Source organism: Brienomyrus brachyistius, chromosome 19 (genome assembly GCF_023856365.1).
Source record: "Brienomyrus brachyistius isolate T26 chromosome 19, BBRACH_0.4, whole genome shotgun sequence".
NCBI classification, from domain to species: domain Eukaryota; kingdom Metazoa; phylum Chordata; class Actinopteri; order Osteoglossiformes; family Mormyridae; genus Brienomyrus; species Brienomyrus brachyistius.
In genome coordinates, this window is record NC_064551.1 from 8,336,943 (window position 1) to 8,359,074 (window position 22,132).

Here is a 22,132-nt window from a genome sequence, read left to right on the forward strand (position 1 = left end):
AAATCAGAGCTAGATAAGATTTTAACAACTCTGAGCTATTAGCTAAGTTCTCCCCAAACGAGCTTGATGGGCTGAATGGCCTCCTCTCATTTGTAAATTTCTTATATTCTTATATATGGAAAGACACAGCTAGTACATAATATACCAATCGATAAAACAACATTGGCTAACTAACCTGGGAGCCCCCTCCCCCTGCCGGTAGTTACAGTATGTTTTGTGGTTCAGCATTTCGTATTATTGGAAGAAAGAGTTTCTATTGCCACTAAATACTGTTTTAGCAAACACCAGTTACAGTTGGGGAAATGAGACCCTGACAATTCAGACATTAGCGTATTGTTTGTTGTTATTTTTTTTGCCTTCAAAATGCACATAATCAAGCACGACAGCAAGCAAGTAAACACAAACAATTACACAGATACAGACAACAGGAAAGGTGCATTAGATTTGGAAAATAAGGCAAAGACATGGTACAGGGCTGTGCTGTTTTTGTAGGGAAAAAATTACGTAGTGATTAATTACTGGATCTAAAGACATGGGAAGAAGAAAACAAACACACTCAAGGAGAAACACAAGAAACAAAGACCTGGCAAAGTTAATCACGATCAGAGACCTATCCCACTACTCTGCCCCCCGCCCTGAGAGATTTCGCCTTGCCTACTCCCCACAGCACTGGAACTATAATTTTATAATGATAAATTCATATAAATCTCTTTAGAATGTCTTTATGACTTTTTCCTTACATTTTGAAATATCTTGATATACTATGTTAATGTTTTGTGCTTGGTTTGATCCTCCAGCGACTGCAGCGGAGGTAACAGAGGAAGAGGGGACGAACTCCTTCGTCCCTCAGTCCATAGATGAGGGGGCTCAGGCAGCGGGGTAGGAGGACGAGGAGAAAGAAGTTCAGGTAGCGCAGGTGGATAAAGAGGGCTGAGCTGATTGTAGACAGGGCTCTCTCGATGCTGCTGAACAGGAAGGAGGAGAGGCAGAGGACCAACTGGACCAGGTGAAGGAGAACCGTCCTGCTGGCCTTTTTGGCCTTGATTGACTGGGCTGCCATCATGATGCCTGTGTAGGTGCTGATGACGGTAATCCCCACGGTAACAAAAAAGACACCGTTAAAGCTCTGGAACACATCAAACTGCCATTTGGCCAGAAAGAGGCGCTCCTGTGTGCAGTAAATAGTTTTGGTTAGGAAATAGGTATCTGTGGCTGCCAAAAATATTATATTAATTACATAGTTCACAGAGCCTAGGAACCAGAACACTGCAATGGCAATATTGGTTCTCCTGGGGGTGGCGATGTCAGTGTTGAGTTTGAGTTTGAGTTTTATTCAAAGGATCCCCATTAGCTACAGCCATGCTGCAGCTATTCTTCCTGGGGTCCTGAAAAAAAAAAATCATTAAACATACAACAAATAATTAAAAAAGATAAATACATATACACATATACACCCACATATTCACATGTATATACACAAATCAACGTACAAATATACCCTCATACGGGCATGAAATATACACATATAAAAACGCATTTATACACATACACCCATAAATAATCCCCCAAAAATATACCTACACATTGCAAATACACACATCCTCACACATATATAAATGAATATAAGCAGTCAGATATATTATTTTGATAGATGCTTTTTTACATATACTTTAAACTTATTTACATTGTTAGTAAGTATGATATGCTTTGGCAATTTATTACATTCCTTCATACCTCTGAACATAACAGTGTTTTTTATGGCATTTGTTCTTGCTATGGGTAAGGTGAAGTTGCCTTTAGTTGCATGTCTGGTACTGTACTGATGATTGTCTACACTAAAAGAAAGATGTTTAAACAAAACAGAAGGCAATTTTGAGATGAAAATGTTTCTTATGAAGATTAACAGTGAATACAACAGTCTGTCTTCAACCAACAACCAATTAAGATCTTTGTGCATTAATATAATATTTCTCCTATAGCTGCACCTAAGTGCTACACGAGCAGCTCTATTCTGTATAAGTTGTAATTTATTCATATATTCACCAGTAGCATTTGCCCAAACTGCAGGGCAATAGTCGAGGTATATCAATAGTAGTGCTTTCATAGCATAATTCATAATATTTGAAGTTAAATATGCATGTCTTTTCATAATAGATATACCTCTTCCCATTTTTGCAATAATATTACTAATATGTATTTTCCACGATAATCTAGAGTCAACTATTACACCCAGCAGTTTGGTCTCATGCACCTGTTTAATATTTACGTTATTAATTTGAATATTAATTACAGGATTTTGATTAATGTTATAGTTTGAACCTAAAATCATGCAGTTTGTTTTTACTGGGTTTAATGCCAATGTATTTAATTTAATCCAATCTACTACATATTGTAATTCTAAATTTAAAACAGATTCTAATTCCATTTGTGTACTTGCTGATGTATATATAGTTGAATCATCAGCATACATGACAATGTTAGCCTTATGTAAAATGTACGGTAAATCATTCGTAAAAATATTAAATAATAGTGGACCCAGACAACTGCCTTGGGGGACTCCACATGTAGTATTTCTGATACCTGAGAAGCTGCCATTAAAAAACACTGTCTGTGTTCTGTTAGACAGATAACTGTACATCCATGTAATTGCTGACTGCTCAAAACCATAACAAGATAACTTTGCTAATAACAGTTCGTGATCTATGATGTCAAAGGCAGCAGAAAAATCTAAAAATACAGCACCAATAATATTTTTCTTTTCAATCTCTTTAAGCCAGTCATCAGACATATGAGTCAGTGCAGTGGCAGTAGAGTGACTTTTTCTATATGCATGCTGAAACTCTGTTAATAAATCGTTTATATAAAAATAGCTATTAATTTGATCATATACTATAGATTCCATTATTTTAGATAATACAGGTAATATACTTATCGGACGACTGTTGGGACCAGAAAAAGGCAGTTTTTTATCTTTGGGTAGAGGAATTATTTTAGCCTGCTTCCATGCATGTGGATAGGTACAGCAAATAAAACTAAGGTTAATGATATGGGTTAAAACAGGGGCAATAGAGTCAGCAGCTAGTTTAAGAAGCCTGCTGTCAAGACCGTCAACACCCGGTGGTTTGTTTTTACAGGATTTTAAAAGATTCTTTACTTGATCTACATTCACACTTTCTAATTTGAACCTTGAATCCTTATTTTTCATCAGTTCATTTCTTATTAATAGGTGAGATATGTCATTACTTAGATTAGGCATATTTTCTCTTAGTTTGTCTACTTTTCTTATAAAATAATCATTAAGATAATTTGCAATATCTATTGGCTTAGTTATAAATTTATCCCCTGTTTCCAGAAAAGATGGAATTATTTTATTTTTCTTACCAGTCAATTGATTTAAAACATTCCATAACTTCCTACTATCATTACCTATGTTTTTAACATGATTATCAAAATAGATTTTCTTCTTCTTTTTATTAAGTTTAGTAACAGAATTTCTCATTTTACGATATAGGTCCCAGTCATATTTATTTCCTGTTGTAACTGCTGTTCTTTTCATTTGACCTCTTCTTTTCATAGAATTTTTCAGTTCATCATCCAACCAAGGTGTGACGTTGTTCCTGACAGTAAACTTCTTTAAAGGCGCATGTTTCTCAATCAATGACAAGAATAAATTGTTAAATTTAAAGAGGGCAATTTCTAGGTTACTAGTTGCCAACACATCAGACCAGCATATAGCTTGAACATCTTCAATAAACTTGTCATTTTTAAACAATTTATAAGATCTTTTAAATAGGACTGCAGTTCCAGATCCACTCAACTTGGTTGTTAACACAGAAATGATCAGATTATGATCACTGCAACCAGTAGGAATAGACAGTACCTTTTTACACAGTTCAGGACGGTTTGTGAAAATATGATCTATACAGGTAGATGTTCTGGAGCCATCGCACTTAAAACATATTCTTGTAGGTTTATTTATAAGTTGGGTAAGTCCACATGCATTTGCGGTAATTAACAGTTTTTTTTTTCAAGTGGCAGTCTTTAGAAAACCAGTCAATGTTTAAGTCACCCATAAAATAAATATCCTGACTTACATTAGTATTTATATCCAACATTTTACAAATAGTATCTAGATATTCACAATTGGCACTTGGTGACCGGTAACAGCAGCACAATAGTATCGACTTTCGGTGAGGTAGATGCATTTGCAACCATAATATTTCGATATTAAAACTCATTAAATCAGTTCTTATTTTTACTGGCAAATGGTTCTGAATATAAAAAGCTACTCCCCCACCAAAACCATTTCTATCATTTCTGTATATGTTGTAACCTTCAATAAATAGTTCTGTGTCATCAAAGGAAGAGTCCAAATGAGTCTCCGAGATAGCAAGAATGTGTATTTTATAATCATTTAACAGTTCAGCAACATCATTGATTTTATTCCTGAGACTGTTTATATTAATATGTGCTAGTCTTAAGCCTTTTCTTGGTAATGAATACATGAGTTTTGTGTGCTGTCATACCTTCAGAGTTGCGAAAAGATTACTTAGGGGTGCTAGTGCGGGAATGGATGATGAGTTTGTCGTGTCTGAGGTAGGCAATGTCTCCTTTATCCCGTGCTTCTTTTAACTTTGGCATCAATTCCTTTCTTTTTAACCGCACAGCATCAGTGTAATCGTCATTAATGAAAATTTTTGTGCCCTTGAGGTTCTTTGCTCTTTGCATAACAGCAGCTTTGTCCTTAAAGTTCAGAAATTTAACAATAATAGATCTGGGTCTGTTTCTAGCAGCTTCAGGTTTTCCTATTCGGTGTGCACCCTCCATCTCCATGTCTCCTTGTAATTGTAGTTTTTGTCTAAAAATGTCCTTCACCTTTTCTTCAGAGTCTACCCAGGATTCCCCAGTGGATTCAGGAACTCCATCAATCACAATATTATTTCTCCTTAATTGACCTTCAAGATATTCTTGTTTGTCACACATGACTTGCAAACTCTCACAGATTTTCACTATATCAGTTTCTGTGATTTTTTCATGCTCAGACTGTTTAGCCTGAGTGACTTTAAGTTCATCTACGTCCTTCTGTGTATATTGTAAACTTGCTTTTAGCTCTTGTAATTCTTTGGAAACATTATCCATTCTGGTGTTCACTGAGTCCATAATAATTTTAACAAAGTCCTTGAACATTTCCTGTTGTTGCTGTAACAGAGCCATGAACATATCTTTTTGCTGTTGTAACAATTCATTTACCTGAGTGATGGTTGCATATTCCTCCTCTGTGTTCCTCAACTTTGGAGGAGCCATGTTCTGCTAACCCTAGAAGCTGGAAGCCTGGAACCGGACTGGTGGTAGTGGCTGGAAAGCCTGAAACTGGCCTGGTGGTAGTGGCTGGAAAGCCTGAAACCGGCCTGATGGTAGTGGCTAGAAGCCTAGAGCCGGCCTGGTGGTGGTGGCTGAAAAAAGCCTAGAGCCGGCCTGGTGGTGGTGGCTGGAAAAAGCCTAGCCGGCCTGGTGGTGGTGGCTGAAAAGAAAAAGCCTAGAGCCGGCCTGGTGGTAGTGGCTGAAAAAAAGCCTTGAGCCGGCCTGGTGGTAGTGGCTGGAAAGCCTGGAGCTGGCTAGGTAAATGAAGATGGCTCCACTACCACCTACAGGCCCAATCTCAATCCACTGAAAATCACCTTTCAGATTCACAATCCACTGCTTCAAACCACCCAAATAACTACACATCAATCATAAAAACTGTTCAAAAAGTCCCTATTTGGAGGATCTTTGGAGGTGAAGAAAATAACCAAAAGCAAAGCTTAGCACAAGAGGAGAGCTGACCTTGAGGACACCTGCTGAGACACCTGTACAGGGTCTGCATCTGTGTCGGAGTGGGAAACAAATGGCCACATAGCGTTCCAGACACATGACAGCCAACGTCAGGGGGGAGATGCGGAAAGTTGTCCCGCTTACAAGGACGATCATGGAGCAGAGCACCTTGATGAGGTTGATGTTAGCCATGCTACATGAGTAGAGCAATGTGGTGAATCCCAAATGGATGGAGTCACTGAGGAGCATTTGGCTGAATAGAAGATAGCGGGAAGTCTCACGGAAGCTGGGTTTACTCCACATGGCAACGAACATGATGAGGTTCAGGGAGATGAAGAATAGGGCAGTGGACAGCACGAGAAATGATTTTATTGTTGTCATGAAGTCTATTGTCCCTGTCATGGACTGGTAGTACAGGAAGTTGAGCTCCAGAGAGGAACCATTCTGGCCAGCCATTGGTCAACTCTGAAACGAAAAGAGCTGAAATGTACATTAAATGTACATTAAAACACAAATTGTTGTCAGTAAGCAAAACCAACATATATTTCTCCCAAGAAGGCCCCTATTTAAATGAAATGAAAGAGAGACACAATAAAAGATATATTTGTTTCTTTACCTGCCTCTGTTGAGTACTTGACTCAAACACTTCTGGAGTAGCATGTGCTCTAGTTTATAAAGAATCCAATGACACATGACATCACATGCACTCTGTAGGTGTGTCCAGCATAGTAGGCCCCTGGGGTGAGGTGTGATGGGCATGCATATCTCTGTTGGGAATGTTACTATTAGTAGATTAAAAAGCCATTTCAAGTAAGGATGAAGGGTTTTATATAGGAGAAACTCTCTTTTTTTGTCTTATATCTGTATGTCTTTATATATCTTATATCTTTTTTTTGTATTTTATTATCTGCAGTTAAAAGAAGACGATTTCTCACATTCACTGTTATTGTTATTTACTAAAAAGAAAGATGAAGCAATATAGGGAATTATTCAGTGATTGTAAGGGAATATTGCATGTGTTACATCATGTTTGTTTTTTGTTTCTTTTATTTTTTTGATGCAGTCCTCACCTTTGAGTCACTCTATCGTTACTGTTACTGACTCTACCTTATTAATTCTATGCAAACGTTCCACTGCCATCTGTGATACAGCGCAGTGGTACCTTGGAATATGAACTTAATTTGTTCTGGATGGTTGGTTGAGTTGTGATTTGATTGAGATCCAAGTCGAATTTCCCCATAACAAATAATGTAGATGGATTTATTCTGTTCCAGACCCAAATGATTGCCTATTTAAACCTAACTACCTACCTAATCAATGATAAAATCATTACCAAAGCAAATACACATGAAACGCACATAGGAAAGCAATAATCATGAAATAAGTGACAATTTATGAGCACGTCAGCTCTGTTGAGGTGAGCTGATTGGCGTACTGCAGGTGGCAGGTGGAGAGGAAGAGAAAAGGAGGGATTATTGCTTGGAAGGGGAGACGCGTCTCCATCCGTACAAATTTTAGCATGACTGTTTTGTTTTGTCTTGTTCCGAGTTTCTGGTCAAGCTGCAACAGACAAGTTCCAAGATTTCAGTCGAGGTGCAAATCGGAAGAAATCTGAAAGACCTGCTTGACGTCCGAGTTGGTCGAGATAAGAGCCGTTCCAGTTCCAAGCTTCTACTGTATATTGTAACAAAATTGTGATTACGTTTTCAGTCCTGCTCCATACCAGAAATGGTAAAGGCCTGAGACCAGCCTCTCTGTGGACATTTTTGATTCATTAACCTTTGTGCCTCCATACAGACACAACGAGCCTATAAGACAAATGTTTCACACAGGTCTACTTATACATTTTCCTGTTTATGTCTCAATAAAATATTGTGGAAGCTGAGGTCCACTTGTCCGCTATTGTGAGCACTGTCAACCATCCGCTTCCTTTCCCTTTACATGCTGCAGGATTCATCATGTAACTTTGCACAGCTAATCCGCTTAACTCCACTCACCTTCTGGTAGGAGCCCAGCTGACACTAGAGGTCACTGCAGAGCAACAAAGTTAATCCCACTCAAGCCTAATGATCGTAAAAATAATAACAATGGTTTTGTTTATATTTTTTTCTGTCTGGGGTTATGTAGCAGTGTCCTTTTAGGAAACTGCAGTTTAATTAAGGTTTAGCTACTCTGGTCATTGTTTAATTGGTTAACAGGCTATAGCATTGCATATGTAGGTATTGGAGTGTATGTGATGTTTTGATTAGGTCAGACTAAGGCTGCAATCAGGCCTGTTGTTCAGAAGGCCTCAGCACTGACTAGGCCCAGGCAGAGAGCTGTGGGGTGCTGCACTGTCACAAGGCAGCTCATCTCCACAGGGAAGCCCTGTTTGCTCAGCAGCAGAACAAACAAGCCGTCTATCACAGGACTGACATTAATAATTGATGAGTGTTAATGGCAGCACAGGGGAGAGGTGTGGAGGCAGGACCAGCTCAGGCTCCCACATGATGGAGGTCCTTCCCCAGAGCAGGGAGCATGTTTAGCCTCTGTAATCATCACGCACTCGACAGCTCAGCAGGGAAATTCTGCTGTTAATCAGAGGCATGTTTGATACTAATAATTGTCTTGTGGTAATCTGTGTATCTTCCAACCGCTAAGTCAGTAGAGGGTCCTGGGGGGCATGGCAGGGGATCACCCTGGACAGAAAGACAGTCCATTACAGGTCACAACACACACAGAGTCATACACACATTGGGCAACATAAAGACACAAATTCAACTAACCACTTTTTGGACTGTTTGAGAGACCCCCCCACTCAGAGAGGATGTGCAAACTCCACGGAAATAGAGAAGTGATACAGGAGCCAACCTTGGTGCTATAAGCTGTGCTGGCCCTATGACTATTACTTAATGATATATTTATTATCGTTTATAATCAAAACAACAAACATATTAGAAGTATGGCTGCTTGGAACATCATTTGGCGTCTCATTCACTGCTATACCCGATTCTACTTAATTGATTTGTTTGTTTGTGCAGCACTGATGTCTTAACGCAAACTGAGGCAAGTAAACATGATTTGATATAGCAGAGAAACTTCCAACAGTGATTCCTGTTCTCCAATTACAGTTCGCTGAGGGGGTGGAGTTATTGTGAACTGGATACAGCTTAGACTAGCTGGAAAAACACAGCACTGACTGGAAAGAGAGGCATGTGACTGGAAGTGCCAACCAGCCACTTGCTTCACTGGCAGGAGGATAATATGCCAATCGATAACACAACACTCGCTAATTAGCCTGGGAGCCCCCTCCCCTCCCCCTGCCGGTACTTACAGTATGTTTCGTGGTTCAGCATTTTGTATTATTGGAAAAAAGTGTTTGTATTACCACTAAATACTGTCTTAGCAAACGTGAATAAAAGTTAGGGAAATGAGACCCAGATATCTCAGACACCAGCATTGTGTTTGTTATTATTTTATTGTCTATTGAAAATGCACTTATTTAAGCACAACAGCAAGCAAGTAAACACAAGAAGTTACACAGGTGCAGACAACAGGAAAGGTGCATTAGATTTGGAAAATAAGGCAAAGACATGGTACAGGGCTGTGCTGTTTTTGTAGGGAAAAAATGATGTAGTGATTAATTACGGGGCGGCATAGTGGTGCAGTGGTTAGCACTGTTGCCTCACACCTCTGGGACCCGGGTTCAAGTCTCCACCTGGGTCACATGTGTGTGGAGTTTGCATGTTCTCCCCATGTCGTCGTGGGGTTTCCTCCGGGTACTCCGGTTTCCCCTCACAGTCCAAAGACATGCTGAGGCTAATTGGACTTGCTAAATTCCCCATCGGTGTGTATGTCTGAATGAATGGTGTGTGAGTGAGCCCTGCGATGGGCTTGCCCCTGCCTCGTGCCCATTGCTTCCGGGATAGGCTCCGGACCCCCCATGACCCAGTAGGGTAAGCGGTTTGGAAAATGGATGGATGGATGATTAATTACTGGATCTAAAGACCCGGGAAGAAGACAAACACACTCAAGCAGAAACATAGGGAATAAAGACCTGGCAAAGTTAATCACGATCAGAGACCTGTCCCACCCCCCCACCCCTGACAAACTGCACCTCGCCTACTCCCCACAGCACTGGAACTATAGTTTTTATAATTATGAACTCATATAAACCACTTTAAATCTGTTCTCTTTAATATTTCATTCTGAAATTTTCCTTACAGTTTGAATGAACTTGATATATTTTATCTTGTGCTTGTGCGTGGTTTGATCCTCCAGCGACCGCAGCGGAGGTAGCGGAGGAAGAGGGGACGAACTCCTTCGTCTCTCAGGCCATAGATGAGGGGGCTCAGGCAGCGGGGCAGGAGGACGAGGAGAAAGAAGTTTAGGGTGCGCAGGTGGATAAAGAGGGCTGAGCTGATTGTAGACAGGGCTCTCTCGATGCTGCTGAACAGGAAGGAGGAGAGGCAGAGGACCAACTGGACCAGGTGAAGGAGAACCGTCCTGCTGGCCTTTTTGGCCTTGATTGACTGGGCTGCCATCATGATGCCTGTGTAGGTGCCGATGACGGTGATCCCCACGGCAACAAAAAAGACACCGTTAAAGCTCTGGAACACATCAAACTGCCATTTGGCCAGAAAGAGGCGCTCCTGTGTGCAGTAAATAGTTTTGGTTAGGAAATAGGTATCTGTGGCTGCCAAAAATATTATATTAATTACATAGTTCACAGAGCCTAGGAACCAGACCACTGCAATGGCAATATTGGTTCTCCCGGGGGTGGCGATGTCAGTGTGTCGGAGTGGGAAACAAATGGCCACATAGCGTTCCAGACACATGACAGCCAACGTCAGAGGGGAGATGCGGAAAGTTGTCCCGCTTACAAGGACGATCATGGAGCAGAGCACCTTGATGAGGTTGATGTTAGCCATGCTACACGAGTAGAGCAATGTGGTGAATCCCAGATGGATGGAGTCACTGAGGAGCATTTGGCTGAATAGAAGATAGCGGGAAGTCTCACGGAAGCTGGATTTACTCCACATGGCAACGAACATGATGAGGTTCAGGGAGATGAAGAATAGGGCAGTGGACAGCACGAGAGATGATTTTATTGTTGTCATGAAGTCTATTGTCTCTGTTATGGACTGGTAGTACAGGAAGCTGAGCTCCAGAGAGGAACCATTCTGGCCAGCCATTGGTTAACTCTGAAATGAAAAGAGCAGAAATATACATTAAAACACAAATTGTCATTCACAGTTAGAAACACCTACATATCTTTCTCAGAAGAAAAGAAGGACCTCTATTTAACTGAAATGAAAAACAAACACAATGAAAAATATATGCGATGTTTTTTTACCTACCTCTGTTAAGCATTTGCCTCAAACACGTCTAGAGTGGCATGTGCTCTAGTTTATAACAAATCAAACGACACATGACATCACATGGACTCTGTAGGTGTGTCCAGCATAATTGGCCTCTTGGGTGAAACAGGATGGGCATGCATATCTCTGCCTGAAGAGTAACTATTAATTTATTATGAAGCCATTTCAAGCAATGACTAGGGATTCTATTTAGCTCATTCAAGCTGTAGTTCAATGAAAAAGATCATTAGGTATCTCACATTCACTGTGTTCGCTGCAAAGGTGGTTAGTGTGCAGTAATGTAGGACAATGACCAGTGTTGACTGGGGCTATTGTGGTACACATGTGCATTACGTAACGTTCAGTTCACTCTGCAAGTACAAGTTAATAAAGTAATATACCTGTATTATTTGACAAAGTTGGAACCTAAATTCCAAAGTAGATGGTCAACATGGGAAACATGTTGTATGTTGTGATCATTGTTTTTTTACTTGTGCCTTTGTTCTTAGTTAGCCTTACTTGATCTAGTCTTGTTGTCATGTTCTGTAGTCATGTTATCTACCCTTGTTTCTAGTCTGCTCAGGCCCCTGTGATTCCTGTGCTGTGGTTGCTGCACTGCCCTCCGTGGTTCCTGTGCTGGTGGCTTTTGTGATGAAATATTCACTCTGGCTCTGTATCAGAAATGTTAAACGCCAGAGGTCACCCACAGCTGGACTATTTTTATTGATTAACCTATGTGTCACCATACAGGTGTGTAGTTTAGAAGTGTGTTGTGTGTAGTTCTATTTATATATTTTTTTATTTATCTCTCAGTAAATATTGCAAGAAGCTGAGGTCCACCTGTCCTCTTTTGTGAGCACTGTCGGCCATCGTTTCCCTGCAGTATTCATCATATAACTTTACACAGCTAATGTGCTAAAATTCACTCACCTCCCTGTAGGAATCCAGCTGACACTGGAGGTCACTACAGAACAACAAGGTTAAACCCGGTCAAGCTTAATGATTTTAAAAATAATTACAGTGATTTTGTGTGTCTTGTTTCTGTCTGGGCTTATGAAGCAGTGTACTTTTAGTAAACTGCAGTTTAATATTCATAAAACACAGATTAACTTATTACAAAATCACAACAACTGTAAATGGACTGAATGTTTAATTATTCTGGTCACTGTTTAACTGTCCAACAAGCTGCAGCATTGCATATGTAGGTATTGGAGTGTATGTGATGTTTTGATTAGGTCAGACTAAGGGTGCAATCAGGCCTGTTGGTCAGAAGGCCTCAGCACTGACTAGGCCCAGGCTGAGATCTGTGGGGTCCGGCACTGTCACAAGGTAGCTCATCTCCACAGGGAAGCCCTGTTTGCTCAGCAGCAGAACAAACCAGCCGTCTATCAGAGGCCTGACATTAATAATTGATGAGTGTTAATGGCAGCACAGGGGAGAGGTGTGGAGGCAGGACCAGCTCAGGCTCCCACATGATGGAGGTCCTTCCCCAGAGCAGGGAGCACGTTCAGCCTCTGTAATCATCACGCACTCGACAGCACAGCAGGGAAATTCTGTTGTCAATCGGAGGCATGTTAATAATTGGTATTAGTAATCGTCTTGTGATAATCCATCTATCTTCCAACTGCTAAGTGAGGACAGGGTTGTGGGGTGGGGCGGGCGCAAGGTAGGTGGTCTTAGAGGAATGTTTTATGAGGAGAGGTTAGCTGAGCTGAATCTGTTTAGCCTCGAGCAAAGGAGACTAAGGGGGGATATGATCCAGGTATATAAGATTCTAACAGGTCTGGATGCTATTCAGTCAAATAGCTATTTCAATATCAGTTGAAATGCTAGAACTCCTGGCCATAAGTGGAAATTAGCGGGAGAACATTTTAAAACGAGTTTTAGGAAGCACTTCTTTACACAGCATGTAGTTAATGAAGTAGTTAATGAAGAGTATGGAATAGTCTTCCTGCTAGTGTAATGCAAGCTAAAACCCTGGGTTCCTTTAAATCAGAGCTAGATACGATTTTAACAACTCTGAGCTATTAGCTAAGTTCTCCCCAAACGAGCTTGATGGGCTGAATGGCCTCCTCTCATTTGTAAATTTCTTATATTCTTATATATGGAAAGACACAGCTAGTACATAATATACCAATCGATAAAACAACATTGGCTAACTAACCTGGGAGCCCCCTCCCCCTGCCGGTAGTTACAGTATGTTTTGTGGTTCACCATTTCGTATTATTGGACGAAAGTTTTTCTATTGCCACTAAATACTGTCTTAGCAAACACCAGTTACAGTTGGGGAAATGAGACCCTGACAACTCAGACATCAGCGTATTGTTTGTTGTTATTTTTTTTGCCTTCAAAATGCACATAATCAAGCACGACAGCAAGCAAGTAAACACAAACAATTACACAGATACAGACAACAGGAAAGGCGCATTAGATTTGGAAAATATGACAAAGACATGGTACAGGGCTATGCTGTTTTTGTAGGGAAAAAATTACGTAGTGATTAATTACTGGATCTAAAGACATGGGAAGAAGAAAACAAACACACTCAAGGAGAAACACAGGAAACAAAGACCTGGCAAAGTTAATCACGATCAGAGATCTATCTCACTACTCTGCCCCCCACCCCCCCCGGCCCTGAGAGATTTTGCCTTGCCTACTCCCCACAGCACTGGAACTATAATTTTATAATGATAAATTCATATAAATCTCTTTAAAATGTCTTTATGACTTTTTCCTTACATTTTGAAATATCTTGATATACTATGTTAATGTTTTGTGCTTGGTTTGATCCTCCAGCGTCTGCAGCGGAGGTAGCAGAGGAAGAGGGGGCGAACTCCTTCGTCCCTCAGTCCATAGATGAGGGGGCTCAGGCAGCGGGGCAGGAGGACGAGGAGAAAGAACGTCAGGTAGCGCAGGTGGATAAAGAGGGCTGAGCTGATTGTAGACAGGGCTCTCTCGATGCTGCTGTACACTAAGGAGGAGAGGCAGAGGACCAACTGGACCAGGTGAAGGAGAACCGTCCTGCTGGCCTTTTTGGCCTTGATGGACTGGGCTGCGATCATGATGCCTGTGTAGGTGCTGGTGACGGTGATCCCCACGGCAACAAAAAAGACACCATTGAAGCTCTGGAACACATCAAACTGCCACTTGGCCAGAAAGAGGCGCTCCTGTGAGCAGTAAATAGTTTTGGTTAGGAAATAGGCATCTGTGGCTGCCAAAAATATTATATTAATTACATAGTTCACAGAGCCTAGGAACCAGACCACTGCAATGGCAATATTGGTTCTCCCGGGGGTGGCGATGTCAGTGTGTCGGAGTGGGAAACAAATGGCCACATAGCGTTCCAGACACATGACAGCCAACGTCAGGGGGGAGATGTGGAAAGTTGTCCCGCTTACAAGGACGATCGTGGAGCAGAGCACCTTGATGAGGTTGATGTTAGCCATGCTACACGAGTAGAGCAATGTGGTGAATCCCAGATGGATGGAGTCACTGAGGAGCATTTGGCTGAATAGAAGATAGCGGGAAGTCTCACGGAAGCTGGGTTTACTCCACATGGCAACGAACATGATGAGGTTCAGGGAGATGAAGAATAGGGCAGTGGACAGCACGAGAAATGATTTTATTGTTGTCATGAAGTCTATTGTCCCTGTTATGGACTGGTAGTACAGGAAGCTGAGCTCCAGAGAGGAACCATTCTGGCCAGCCATTGGTCAACTCAAACGAAAAGAGCTGAAATGTACATTAAATGTACATTAAAACACAAATTGTTGTCAATAAGCAAAACCAACATATATTTCTCCCAAGAAGGCCCCTATTTAAATGAAATGAAAGAGAGACACAATAAAAGATATATTTGTTTCTTTACCTGCCTCTGTTGAGCACTTGACTCAAACACTTCTGGAGTGGCATGTGCTCTAGTTTATAAAGAATCCAATGACACATGACATCACATGCACTCTGTAGGTGTGTCCAGCATAGTAGGCCCCTGGGGTGAGGTGTGATGGGCATGCATATCTCTGTTGGGAATGTTACTATTAGTAGATTAAAAAGCCATTTCAAGTAAGTATGAAGGGTTTTATATAGGGCAAACTCCCTTTTTTGTCTTATACCTGTATATCTTTATATATCTTATATCTTTTTTGTCTTGTATTATCTGTAGTTTAAAGAAGACGATTTCTCACATTCACTGTCATTGTTATTTACTAAAAAGAAAGATGAAGCAGTATAGGGAATTATTCAGTGATTGTAAGGGAATATTGCATGTGTTACATCATGTTTGTTTTTTGTTTCTTTTATTTTTTTGATGCAGTCCTCACCTTTGAGTCACTCTATCGTTACTGTTACTGACTCTACCTTATTAATTCTATGCAAACGTTCCACTGCCATCTGTGATACAGCGCAGTGGTACCTTGGAATATGAACTTAATTTGTTTGCCTATTTAAACCCATCTACCTACCTAATCAATGAAAAAATCATTACCAATCAATATAAAGCTAATACACATGAAACGTACATAGGAAAGCAATAATCATGAAATAAGTGACAATTTATGAGCACGTCAGCTCTGTTGAGGTGAGCTGATGGCGTACTGCAGGTGGCAGCTGGAGAGGAAGAGAAAAGGAGGGATCATTGCTTGGAAGGGGAGACGCGTCTCCATCCGTACAAATTTTAGCATGACTATTTTGTTTTGTCTTGTTCCGAGTTTCTGGTCAAGCTGCAACAGACAAGTTCCAAGATTTCAGTCGAGGTGCAAATCGGAAGAAATCTGAGAGACCCGCTTGACGTCCGAGTTGGTCGAGATAAGAGCCGTTCCAGTTCCAAGCTTCTACTGTATATTGTAACAAAATTGTGATTACGTTTTCAGTCCTGCTCCATTCCAGAAATGGTAAAGGCCTGAGACCAGCCTCTCCGTGGACATTTTTGATTTGATTAACCTTTGTGCCACCATATAGACACAACGAGCCTATAAGACAAATGTTTCACACAGGTCTACTTATAGATTTTCCTGTTTATGTCTCAATAAAATATTGTGGAAGCTGAGGTCCACTTGTCCGCTATTGTGAGCACTGTCAACCATCCGCTTCCTTTCCCTTTACATGCTGCAGGATTCATCATGTAACTTCACACAGCTAATCCGCTTAACTCCACTCACCTTCTGGTAGGAGCCCAGCTGACACTAGAGGTCACTGCAGAGCAACAAAGTTAATCCCGCTCAAGCCTAATGATCGTAAAAATAATAACAATGGTTTTGTTTATATTTTTTCTGTCTGGGGTTATGTAGCAGTGTCCTTTTAGTAAACTGCAGTTTAATATTCATAAAATACAAATTATTCTTCAAAATTCCATATAAAACTGCTTCACATTAACACGTTATAACCTGTTACAAAATTAACTACTACACCTGTTAATGAACTTATGGTTTAGCTACTCTGGTCATTGTTTAATTGGTTAACAGGCTATAGCATTGCATATGTAGGTATTGGAGTGTATGTGATGTTTTGATTAGGTCAGACTAAGGGTGCAATCAGGCCTGTTGGTCAGAAGGCCTCAGCACTGACTAGGCCCAGGCTGAGATCTGTGGGGTCTGGCAGTGTCACAAGGCAGCTCATCTCCACAGGGAAGCCCTGTTTGCTCAGCAGCAGAACAAACCAGCCGTCTATCAGAGGCCTGACATTAATAATTGATGAGTGTTAATGGCAGCACCGGGGAGAGGTGTGGAGGCAGGACCAGCTCAGGCTCCCACATGATGGAGGTCCTTCCCCAGAGCAGGGAGCACGTTCAGCCTCTGTAATCATCACGCACTCGACAGCACAGCAGGGAAATTCTGTTGTCAATCGGAGGCATGTTAATAATTGGTATTAGTAATTGTCTTGTGATAATCCATCTATCTTCCAACTGCTAAGTGAGGACAGGGTTGTGGGGTGGGGCGGGCGCAAGGTAGGTGGTCTTAGAGGAATGTTTTATGAGGAGAGGTTAGCTGAGCTGAATCTGTTTAGCCTCGAACAAAGGAGACTAAGGGGGGGATATGATCCAGGTATATAAGATTCTAACAGGTCTGGATGCTATTCAGTCAAATAGCTATTTCAATATCAGTTGAAATGCTAGAACTCCTGGCCATAAGTGGAAATTAGCGGGAGAACATTTTAAAACGAATTTGAGGAAGCACTTCTTTACACAGCATGTAGTTAATGAAGTAGTTAATGAAGAGTATGGAATAGTCTTCCTGCTAGTGTAATGCAAGCTAAAACCCTGGGTTACTTTAAATCAGAGCTAGATGAGATTTTAACAACTCTGAGCTATTAGCTAAGTTCTCCCCAAACGAGCTTGATGGGCTGAATGGCCTCCTCTCATTTGTAAATTTCTTATATTCTTATATATGGAAAGACACAGCTAGTACATAATATACCAATCGATAAAACAACATTGGCTAACTAACCTGGGAGCCCCCTCCCCCTGCCGGTAGTTACAGTATGTTTTGTGGTTCACCATTTCGTATTATTGGAAGAAAGAGTTTCTATTGCCACTAAATACTGTCTTAGCAAACACCAGTTACAGTTGGGGAAATGAGACCCTGACAACTCAGACATCAGCGTATTGTTTGTTGTTATTTTTTTTGCCTTCAAAATGCACATAATCAAGCATGACAGCAAGCAAGTAAACACAAACAATTACACAGATACAGACAACAGGAAAGGCGCATTAGATTTGGAAAATATGACAAAGACATGGTACAGGGCTGTGCTGTTTTTGTAGGGAAAAAATTACGTAGTGATTAATTACTGGATCTAAAGACATGGGAAGAAGAAAACAAACACACTCAAGGAGAAACACAGGAAACAAAGACCTGGCAAAGTTAATCACGATCAGAGACCTATCCCACTACTCTGCCCCCCGCCCTGAGAGATTTCGCCTTGCCTACTCCCCACAGCACTGGAACTATAATTTTATAATGATAAATTCATATAAATCTCTTTAGAATGTCTTTATGACTTTTTCCTTACATTTTGAAATATCTTGATATACTATGTTAATGTTTTGTGCTTGGTTTGATCCTCCAGCGACTGCAGCGGAGGTAACAGAGGAAGAGGGGGCGAACTCCTTCGTCTCTCAGGCCATAGATGAGGGGGCTCAGGCAGCGGGGCAGGAGGACGAGGAGAAAGAAGTTCAGGTAGCGCAGGTGGATAAAGAGGGCTGAGCTGATTGTAGATAGGGCTCTCTCGATGCTGCTGAACAGGAAGGAGGAGAGGCAGAGGACCAACTGGACCAGGTGAAGGAGAACCGTCCTGCTGGCCTTTTTGGCCTTGACGGACCGGGCTGCCATCATGATGCCTGTGTAGGTGCTGATGACGATGATTCCCACGGCAACAAAAAAGACACCGTTAAAGCTCTGGAACACATCAAACTGCCACTTGGCCAGAAAGAGGCGCTCCTGTGTGCAGTAAATAGTTTTAGTGAAGAAATGGGCATCTGTAGCTGCTAAAAAAATGATATCAATCACATAGTTCACAGAGCCCAGGAACCAGACCACTGCAATGGCAATATTGGTTCTCCCGGGGGTGGCGATGTCAGTGTGTCAGAGTGGGAAACAAATGGCCACATAGCGTTCCAGACACATGACAGCCAACGTCAGGGGGGAGATGCGGAAAGTTGTCCCGCTTACAAGGACGATCATGGAGCAGAGCACCTTGATGAGGTTGATGTTAGCCATGCTACACGAGTAGAGCAATGTGGTGAATCCCAGATGGATGGAGTCACTGAGGAGCATTTGGCTGAATAGAAGATAGCGGGAAGTCTCACGGAAGCTGGGTTTACTCCACATGGCAACGAACATGATGAGGTTCAGGGAGATGAAGAATAGGGCAGTGGACAGCACGAGAGATGATTTTATTGTTGTCATGAAGTCTATTGTCCCTGTCATGGACTGGTAGTACAGGAAGTTGAGCTCCAGAGAGGAACCATTCTGGCCAGCCATTGGTCAACTCTGAAACGAAAAGAGCTGAAATGTACAATAAATGTACATTAAAACACAAATTGTTGTCAATAAGCAAAACCAACATATATTTCTCCCAAGAAGGCCCCTATTTAAATGAAATGAAAGAGAGACACAATAAAAGATATATTTGTTTCTTTACCTGCCTCTGTTGAGTACTTGACTCAAACACTTCTGGAGTAGCATGTGCTCTAGTTTATAAAGAATCCAATGACACATGACATCACATGCACTCTGTAGGTGTGTCCAGCATAGTAGGCCCCTGGGGTGAGGTGTGATGGGCATGCATATCTCTGTTGGGAATGTTACTATTAGTAGATTAAAAAGCCATTTCAAGTAAGGATGAAGGGTTTTATATAGGAGAAACTCTCTTTTTTTGTCTTATACCTGTATGTCTTTATATATCTTATATCTTTTTTTTGTATTTTATTATCTGCAGTTTAAAGAAGACGATTTCTCACATTCACTGTCATTGTTATTTACTAAAAAGAAAGATGAAGCAATATAGGGAATTATTCAGTGATTGTAAGGGAATATTGCATGTGTTACATCATGTTTGTTTTTTGTTTCTTTTATTTTTTTGATGCAGTCCTCACCTTTGAGTCACTCTATCGTTACTGTTACTGACTCTACCTTATTAATTCTATGCAAACGTTCCACTGCCATCTGTGATACAGCGCAGTGGTACCTTGGAATATGAACTTAATTTGTTCTGGATGGTTGGTTGAGTTGTGATTTGATTGAGATCCAAGTCGAATTTCCCCATAACAAATAATGTAGATGGATTTATTCTGTTCCAGACCCAAATGATTGCCTATTTAAACCTAACTACCTACCTAATCAATGATAAAATCATTACCAAAGCTAATACACATGAAACGCACATAGGAAAGCAATAATCATGAAATAAGTGACAATTTATGAGCACGTCAGCTCTGTTGAGGTGAGCTGATGGCGTACTGCAGGTGGCAGGTGGAGAGGAAGAGAAAAGGAGGGATTATTGCTTGGAAGGGGAGACGCGTCTCCATCCATACAAATTTTAGCATGACTATTTTGTTTTGTCTTGTTCCGAGTTTCTGGTCAAGCTGCAACAGACAAGTTCCAAGATTTCAGTCGAGGTGCAAATCGGAAGAAATCTGAGAGACTCGCTTGACGTCCGAGTTGGTCGAGATAAGAGCCATTCGAGTTCCAAGCTTCTACTGTATATTGTAACAAAATTGTGATTACGTTTTCAGTCCTGCTCCATACCAGAAATGGTAAAGGCCTGAGACCAGCCTCTCTGTGGACATTTTTGATTCATTAACCTTTGTGCCTCCATACAGACACAACGAGCCTATAAGACAAATGTTTCACACAGGTCTACTCATACATTTTCCTGTTTATGTCTCAATAAAATATTGTGGAAGCTGAGGTCCACTTGTCCGCTATTGTGAGCACTGTCAACCATCCGCTTCCTTTCCCTTTACATGCTGCAGGATTCATCATGTAACTTTGCACAGCTAATCCGCTTAACTCCACTCACCTTCTGGTAGGAGCCCAGCTGACACTAGAGGTCACTGCAGAGCAACAAAGTTAATCCCACTCAAGCCTAATGATCGTAAAAATAATAACAATGGTTTTGTTTATATTTTTTTCTGTCTGGGGTTATGTAGCAGTGTCCTTTTAGTAAACTGCAGCTTAATTAAGGTTTAGCTACTCTGGTCATTGTTTAATTGGTTAACAGGCTATAGCATTGCATATGTAGGTATTGGAGTGTATGTGATGTTTTGATTAGGTCAGACTAAGGCTGCAATCAGGCCTGTTGGTCAGAAGGCCTCAGCACTGACTAGGCCCAGGCTGAGAGCTGTGGTGTCCTGCACTGTCACAAGGTAGCTCATCTCCACAGGGAAGCCCTGTTTGCTCAGCAGCAGAACAAACAAGCCGTCTATCACAGGACTGACATTAATAATTGATGAGTGTTAATGGCAGCACAGGGGAGAGGTGTGGAGGCAGGACCAGCTCAGGCTCCCACATGATGGAGGTCCTTCCCCAGAGCAGGGAGCACGTTCAGCCTCTGTAATCATCACGCACTCGACAGCTCAGCAGGGAAATTCTGCTGTTCCACTAACTAGAGACTGGAGTTAGTGCCTAAGCCTGAAATCTCATAAAATGTTGTCTTCCTGTAGTACCACAACCCTAACTATTATTTATATTGATTACAACATTTAACTACCACAATATTAACATGACTTTAGACTGAATCCTTGCTTTGATAAAAGGGTGAAGGATGTGTGATCATTTGACTACACCGGGAAAACCCCCATATACAGTAGACCACTGGGCTCTTCTCACCATGTTGTTTATTTTTGGGAAATACTGCTTGTTCATGACTTTAATGGACATTTCCATTGCTGCAGGTTGCTGGCTGTGTCACCTAACATCTAAAAGCAAGATATATGCCCTTTAGTCCACAGTTGCTGATGAAGCCATTCCCTCAGACATGACCTTAGCCCCTTTGCCTCTGTTTCTCAGGAAACACCAGTGAGATGAGCTCCTGCTAAAGCTTTTCGAACAACAACAACAACAACAACAACAACAACAACCCTGTTCTCAAAACTACTGGAATCTCACCTATCAGCTCTCGGTTTAATAATTATGGACAGCTGGGCCAGTCCAGGACTTTTACACGTAACTCAGGAGCTACTTATTAGCGCTTATTTTCATCAACTCATGGTTTTCCTTTAGGGTAATATGTAGAGTTCTACTCCCTATTGCACACCTACAAGTACACAAGACTAATCACTTTGTCATAGGGGGGACCTTAAGTTCAATGTCAGTCCAAGCTATATTGCAGTTTTAAACCCATCCTCCCAATTACAAACCTAACCGCTTGTCATTTGTTTCTACAGCCTTAAAGTGATTATAAAAATTTACATCAGGGCTTTGTGTTACCCACTGTACTGTACCATATCACAATTGATTCATATGATATTTCAGCACCCCCTTGTG

The 22,132-nt window shown here is 41.3% G+C and overlaps 3 protein-coding genes and 1 pseudogene across 8 annotated transcripts in view; all 4 read right to left on the reverse strand.

The window, feature by feature from the left end:
* Nucleotides 1-22,132, reverse strand: part of LOC125715000 (kelch-like protein 10) — a 116,209-nt gene that overhangs the window by 59,266 nt on the left and 34,811 nt on the right. The gene's annotated exons all lie outside the window — the stretch shown is intronic.
* LOC125715009 (odorant receptor 131-2-like) lies at nt 767-15,049 on the reverse strand. The gene is made up of 3 exons (XM_048986198.1): nt 15,019-15,049; nt 5,864-6,291; nt 767-1,307 (listed from the first exon to the last, which is right to left on the reverse strand). Exons 2-3 carry the CDS (start codon nt 6,265-6,267, stop codon nt 767-769), a joined length of 945 nt encoding a protein of 314 aa, XP_048842155.1. The 5' UTR covers nt 6,268-6,291; nt 15,019-15,049.
* Nucleotides 9,937-19,316, reverse strand: LOC125715003 (odorant receptor 131-2-like). 3 transcript variants are annotated; one of them, XM_048986194.1, is made up of 3 exons: nt 19,287-19,316; nt 10,698-10,994; nt 9,937-10,442 (listed from the first exon to the last, which is right to left on the reverse strand). In XM_048986194.1, exons 2-3 carry the CDS (start codon nt 10,983-10,985, stop codon nt 10,038-10,040), a joined length of 693 nt encoding a protein of 230 aa, XP_048842151.1. In that variant the 5' UTR covers nt 10,986-10,994; nt 19,287-19,316; the 3' UTR covers nt 9,937-10,037. The 3 variants fall into 3 exon arrangements, with proteins under 3 accessions (XP_048842151.1, XP_048842149.1, XP_048842150.1); XM_048986192.1 differs by having other exon boundaries at nt 9,937-10,994; XM_048986193.1 differs by lacking the exons at nt 10,698-10,994; nt 19,287-19,316 and adding an exon at nt 14,573-14,914.
* LOC125715006 (odorant receptor 131-2-like) lies at nt 17,768-19,264 on the reverse strand (annotated as a pseudogene).